Raw genomic sequence first — 7,041 nt, forward strand, 5'->3', positions numbered from 1 at the left:
CGGAGTTAAGCCAGTGTTTACATTGCTGCGCCTGTTTAAGTAAATGTAAAACACATTTAAGACCAATTTCATTCACTTTTTTTGTGCATAGAGGACAAATATCTCTGATTCAAAGTATATTCTAAGAATATGAAGTAGAACAACCACTTTCGGTTAAGACACTGGTCATTTAGACTGGACCAAAGCAAGTTATCGATTCAGCCCTTATCGGATTTATATCATCGGGATATAACATGAATTGATAAAGCAAGATAACTCCTGAAAGTTTATGAGGAAAGAGGATACTTTGACCCACAATACACAGATCTTTCATCTGTGGAACAAACAATGCGCAACAATACCTTTTGTGCTGTGAAAAACATCTGCATTGAAATTTCTTTAACAAATGAATGTGATCTAAGTTGTGTTCTAAGATTAATAGATATTGCTATTGACCTGTTATTACATGTATCTCTGGGGGTTCAATTCTATATCTTAGGTCAAAGTATCGTTCTTATTTCATGTATTGAGGGGTGTTTGTGCGATTTGAGAATTACAATAGTCTGAACATGGACATGGGGTTTTAGTAAATGCAGGTGAAAGTTCAACCATGCACTCCAGATGATACAGAGTAACCTACAGTATATCCTGGGCACCAAGGTCATTTAGTCATACCAACAGTCACACCACACCTGCTCTCAGTTATATTGCTACAAAATGTTTCTGGAGATCTGCTAGAAATATTAAGGGGGCTACAATATCAAAATAGCACATAGTAACAACAACATCTAACGTATGTGAAACTTCCTATGGAATTGGGCCAGCTTGTGACATCTCCAAAACAGTTACCTTCATTTTGACACGTAGAAATATTGTTTAAATCATTCACACAACTTTGTTTTATTCCATATTTGTATATACAGGCAAACTGTACAATTACGTCAATCAACATATCACATTACACAATAGTTAATTACATAATAGTTAAATAGGATGAAACTATTTAACTTTGGAAAAAATCAAATAGTCAGACTCAAGAGCTTCATCATATTTGTATGTGAATGAGGTTAAAGGGCCACTGCACTTCCTGATTTGGCCTCAATTTAAATTTGGTTCATTAAGAAATGTTAGTTGCCATGACTGAATTCAAACATGAGTTGGTTTCGGGTGTGGTTTGATGTGGGTGTCTCTTGTTTGTGTTCGCAGGTGGGAAGAGGTAGCCAAATTATTTTGCCAATTATCTTAAGCCAGCTGGTGTGCAACTGTGGCAAAGTTAGCTCGACTTTGGATAACATATCTCCGGGGATAGTTAGTGACCATCAATAAATTACACAATGTAAATTACAATATTTTCATGTTGCACACCTTTAAGTTCTCATTAAATGCTTTCAATATTTATATATGAATTTCTACAATGTATAGTTGGTTTGAGGTTAAGTCATTGACATTTGGAGCTATTGGAATTGTAACACATTGTCCCATGTACATTGTGTAATTTACTGATGGTCCGTAACTAGCCCCAAAGGATATCCATAGTCAACCCAAATTGACCATAGGCATTAAACTCCTAATTGATGATTACTTCATGGGTGCTGCCAGATGTGGGAATTTGGGCAGGGTTGAAACAAACCCTACCTTAATATACATTGTGATGCAGTCCTGACCACAAGTGTCACAAAACTATTTTTGGACGAAACAGACTTTATGAACACAATGATCTTATTTACACATTGTAGTCAATTTTGACAGTAGAATAATGTTGCCGACTAATATCGAGTTTTCTAAATGAGAAGTTGTTTTTTCGGGGCAGTTGCTCTTTAAGGTTAACATGAAACTAACCCCTCTAAGACAGGAAGTCCATCTGTTAACCTGGAGGCCAGTTCAGCTGTCTGCCTCCCAGGACGTGGATGTGAAGGTGGTATACAGACTGGGCACCATGCTTCCCATCGTTGATCACTGTGGAAAATAGAAATGCAGTTACATATTTATAACAACTAAATGTCTCTGTGAAATGCATTAAGCTCATATGTAGTTTGACACTACTTATTATGGTCATCTTAATACTTACCCATTCTGTAACCTTCGTGCAATGCCTCTTTCTTCGCCACATTTTTTGCAACCACTAGGAGGTGACCTAACAGCTACATAAAATAGCAAAGTGTTTTTAAAGTGGAAGGACAATCTGGATTGAGACATTTGAGCAGGACCCAGAGGGGGGGGGGGGAAACCAACACAATTCAACGTAATAGGATTCATTTGTGTGATCAAAATCAGAAAATGACATAGAGAAAGTAGAGACAAATCAGTAGGCTACCTCAGCATCATCATCTTTAACTTCACTGATTTTGGGGATAGGGTCCCTTGGAATAACCAGGAAGTGCACAGGGGCTTGTGGACTGATATCTCTGAAAGCTAAACACTGAAGAAAAGGAAAACAACAAAAACATGATAACATTCCAAAATATTGAACATCAATATAATGTTCTATATACCCTGTAGCTGAATATTGATCATATATTGTCTACGTGGAGTACAGTAAAATAAACATACGCATGTGAATACAGTCTGTGTGCGGTGTATACCTTATCATCTTCATAAATTATATCTGCAGGAATAGTTTTGTCAATCACTCTGGAAAAGATAGTTGGAGCTGGAGATCCATATTTCTTGCTTGCTTCTTCAGCAAGACGCACCTCGTCATTTTTTTTGTTTGATATGCATAAGTGTCTCTGTGACATGACAAACAATAACAGAGGTTGACAAATTAGAAGGTTGCAATTTTTTTAACATTAGCTTCTGTTTTGATCTTTAGAATAATGCATGTTATTGCAAACACTGCAGTGCATATACTGCGACACCGTCATTTACTAAACGTCCATGAACCATTCTAACAGCCCGAATCTCCTGGTGAGTGGGCACTGCTCCTGTGCCAGCTGGAGGACACACCTGCCCATGACCATGACGCTCCCCGAAAGTCAACAACACGAAATTGTTAACTACTAAGATTAAAACAATTAAGTTTATTTTCAGGATAGCTACCTTTGCTAGGCTTGCAGGGCGCAAAATGCGTGAATGGTAAACACTTTTCCTGAAGCATTGTGTCGGCAAAAGTTGGCGAAAATTCATAGCTATGAGTGCACTGTGCAAATTCCGTTTGGAGAGTTGCAATCTTACCGGATATGATGTCTGCGCTGCCCCCGGGTCATAATTAGTTAACACATCCACAAAGTCATAAAACCTCGCTCGCCTATTTCTACAATTTCTCTTTTTAAAATTAGATGTTAAATATAAGCCTAACCTTAACTATAACATGAACCATACTGCTAACCGTATGCCAAATCTTAAATTAAAAAGCTAATTTTTGTGTTCATACATTTTTACGATATAACCAATTTTGACCTTATGGCTATATTATCTAGTGTGAACTCTCTCCCGATGAAAAAGTTGTATTCATGAATCGAAACGTTCTCTTGTGTTTCAAAACGATTACAATTTCAAACGTTTGGCTCCTGTGATTGGTGTAAGATACTGTAAACATAATATTTTCGATTCAAATAACCATTCCATTAATAGCATACACATTCCGAAAACAACACTAGAGAATGGGTGGCCCAGAAATATTTTTCACTCGAGCAGTATTTTATTTTTATCCTCCACGTGGTGGCGATATTCTTAATTTAACCAGTTTGCACGAGACGCACGAGAAGAACTCGCTCTCGTCATCAGCGACAAACATGGCGGTGCGCACTCGCTTGCCCTTGCAGTCATTACTTCATAAAAAAGGACATGTGTTTAGAAGCGACCGGGTCGTTCATACAAAGACAGCAATTCAGGAGCCTGTATACCCTCCCATTGTACCTTCGCTGACCGCTAAAAGTAAGTCTGCAAAAGGACGTCAGATCGCAGAACATCTTGACAAAGTACGTGCCGCCGATGTGCAGGAAAAATTGTCATTCCTCACACGAGTTCAGCGAAAGAAATATGTGTTGTGTCCGCAGACCTTTGCTCTTAATGCTGATAAATGGTATCAGCACTTCACAAAGACTGCATATCTACCTGGCTTACCTGAGAAGTTCATTGTTGAAGAGACCAAGGAGGAATCGGTACCTGACTTTCAGAATGCGTCATCCACCATTGACGAAACTGCATTTGCTGACATCCGTTCCCATGTCTGCCATTCAATTTTACAAGAGAATTGGTACATGAAGAAACGTCAACCGTTCTTGCAAAGGGAACAAGAACATTATGTGGCACCTTTTCTGAGAAACCTGGTATCTGGACTCACACACACTATGGCCAAACACAACCCTTTACTCCAGCTGTCAAGTTTAGGTAAACCATTAATTTGTTCATTTATTCATAATCACTCCTGATTCCACCCTTAGTCCAAGGCATGATGTGTAAGCATTAAAAAGTCATCAGTGGCACTAACTCATATGTAAGGGGAAGTTGTGATTCTGTCAGTCTCTATGCAAAAGACTCTGTCTCTTACATCACTTTCTGTTTAGATCTTGACCCTCAGGTTAACTTCTACTGGATGAGAGGGCAGAGGACCATTCCAAGGGGACATCGGGGTGGCCGCGTCGAGCCAATCAGATTCCAGATTGACGATAAGCCACACAGTCAGATAAGGATACCTCAACAACTTCCACAGGTACTACATACAGTCACTAGCAGATTGGAAAGGGCTAATATGATGCTCCATTAGCTGTTAATTAAGATAGTTACTGTTTGGAGAAGCACAACAGTAACAACTTTAATTTGAAATTACTATCTTTGTTATCGATTTGGCCAAACATGTATCTTCTAAAATGTCTTTGTCCAGTTGCAGGTGGTTCGTTTAAATTTAGTACATATTGTTGGATTATTTCATGGTGCAAAACATTTTATTTATTTTAATAACAGAGTATTTTTTTTAAATTTCAATCGAACCACCTGCAACTGGACATGGACGTTTTAGAAGATACATGTTTGGCTGAATAGAGAACTAAGGTAGTATCTGCAAGTTAAGGTTGGTGGGATATTGTGTGCTACGCCGAACAATACCTATCCTGGAACGGCTAATGAAGCATCATCACATTAGCCTGTTAAAAGCTGCTAGAGACATACACAGCAACACTGATCCAAAACTCAGTGGTCACGTGGCTATTATATCATACATGAAACATTGATGTGAAGCTGGGATTTGGCCATATTATTATTATTATTATTATTATTTTTTTTTTTTTAGACCTACATTTGAGTGCAAGTAGTTTCCAAATAAATCTCCACTGACCCTCTTCCAGTTTGTCCCCCTTGAGGTGGTGATGTCTGCTGAAGTCCCAGAGATAAAGTTTGCCCCAGACCTGCTTCCCATGTTCAGGAGACAGTATGAGAACAATATCTTCACAGGTAATAATGGAGTAGACCAGGGTTCCCCAACTGGTGGCCCGGGGGATAAATTTGGCCCGCAAGTTATTTTTATTTGGTCAACTAAATTTTCAGTGCAATTTGTTTTTGTGCTTTTTACTTTTTTATTGTTGGACATAAGACAGTAAAAACACCAGCAAATCAACTCAAAGTGATTTTACTTTTGGAAATCTATTCCAAAGTATTCAAGCGCATAATGGGGAGAGATATGATTATATACAAATGTAAGCAAGGTTTGAAATTGTTTTAGTCCAATTTTATATCTGTTTGGGCTTCTTGCGGTCAATTTGCAGTCTACAAATGTATATTTAATTATGTTCTGGCACCCTGACCATCCACTCAAGAAAAAAATCATCCCCCAGATGAATGTAGTTGATGATCCCTGGAGTAGGCTTTGGATGTAAAATTGTCACAAGGTGTTGGTTGTTAATTTAATAATATTGATCAAAGTATTTGCGCCTGCCTAGCTGCCAGGTCTGTTTCAGCCTCTGCCATTTACTTTGTCATAGTCATAGGTGGTGCATCAACCAACTGCAATTCGTCCACTAGTGGTGGTAGTGTCAAGTATTTTGTGTGGGTGTATATTTCAACATAATTACTTTCTCGTCTTTACTTTCCCAGGAGCCAAGCTTCATGATCCAGGCTGTTACGGCCACACCCAGTTCCACCTGGTCCCTGACAGGTACCGCAGGGACAAAATGGCCAAACGGAATCTGACTGACCAGATCGAGGTCTACCTGAGAGCCAATGGCATTGCCAGTCTATTTGCATGGACAGGAGCACAGGCCATGTATCAAGGTGTCTAGTCATAACTTGAATATCAGATGTTATTCTCCTTACCTACCTTAGAATAATCAGTAGTTTTTTAAAATTCATTTTACCATTCAACTGTTTTCTCTCTGACTGCTCTTGAATTATTATATTCTTAATAGTTGTGAATAACACCATTTGTTAAAGCACATTTGTAATCTTGAACAAAACATCACCAGGTTTCTGGAGCCATGAGGACGTGACCAGGCCTTTTGTGTCCCAGGCTGTGATCACAGACGGCCAGTACTTCTCCTTCTTCTGCTACCAGCTCAACACCCTGGGCCTGTCCATGGAGACGGATGCTGGGAACCCCAGGAAGAACGTGTGCTGGGGGACAGACAGCATGCGTCTATATGAGGGGGTGAAGGATGGGGCTGTGGTGGGGCTGGACAACAGGGTCCTCAAGCTCCTTGTCCAGTTCCTACTGAACAGGTCAGGTTGACATGGAGAGTTTAGTGTTTGTGGGAGGAAGGAAGTGTTTCCATCTGTATTCAACATTGGCCAATATCAACTAAAGGACACAACTGAGCATGCATGCAGTACATCGCTGGTATAGTCTGGCAGAATGTATTGTAGAATGGAATAAAAACATTGTTTTTAAATGGACACTGTTGCATACAGGTCAGTGGGTTGTTTTTCAGCTGTGTGTATGAAATTAAATGAATGCACAGTCCAATGTTTTCAAACTGTTTGTCACTACGTGGTGCTTAGTCAGTGGGAAAACGGCACAATTCTTTAGGCACACTGATGAGACTGATCTATCATTAGATTTGTATTTACCATTCACATACAACAGGAAAGTTACATCTGAGTTGGAACAAAAACATGAGTTATAGGGACACT

The 7,041-nt window shown here is 39.2% G+C and overlaps 2 protein-coding genes across 2 annotated transcripts; one reads left to right on the forward strand and one right to left on the reverse strand.

Annotated features, from left to right (window-relative positions):
* Nucleotides 1-849: 849 nt before the first annotated feature.
* On the reverse strand, nt 850-3,171 carry hint2 (histidine triad nucleotide binding protein 2). Its single transcript, XM_064963070.1, has 5 exons — nt 3,019-3,171; nt 2,562-2,708; nt 2,294-2,398; nt 2,048-2,120; nt 850-1,935 (listed from the first exon to the last, which is right to left on the reverse strand). The coding sequence occupies exons 1-5, from the start codon at nt 3,103-3,105 to the stop codon at nt 1,844-1,846; spliced, it is 504 nt and encodes a 167-aa protein (XP_064819142.1). The 5' UTR covers nt 3,106-3,171; the 3' UTR covers nt 850-1,843.
* A 501-nt stretch (nt 3,172-3,672) lies between these two features.
* On the forward strand, nt 3,673-6,804 carry mrps30 (mitochondrial ribosomal protein S30). Its single transcript, XM_064962983.1, has 5 exons — nt 3,673-4,311; nt 4,488-4,633; nt 5,265-5,370; nt 6,010-6,186; nt 6,378-6,804. The coding sequence occupies exons 1-5, from the start codon at nt 3,714-3,716 to the stop codon at nt 6,638-6,640; spliced, it is 1,290 nt and encodes a 429-aa protein (XP_064819055.1). The 5' UTR covers nt 3,673-3,713; the 3' UTR covers nt 6,641-6,804.
* The last annotated feature ends 237 nt before the right edge of the window (nt 6,805-7,041 follow it).

The sequence above is a fragment of the Oncorhynchus masou genome, chromosome 1 (genome assembly GCF_036934945.1).
Source record: "Oncorhynchus masou masou isolate Uvic2021 chromosome 1, UVic_Omas_1.1, whole genome shotgun sequence".
NCBI classification, from domain to species: domain Eukaryota; kingdom Metazoa; phylum Chordata; class Actinopteri; order Salmoniformes; family Salmonidae; genus Oncorhynchus; species Oncorhynchus masou.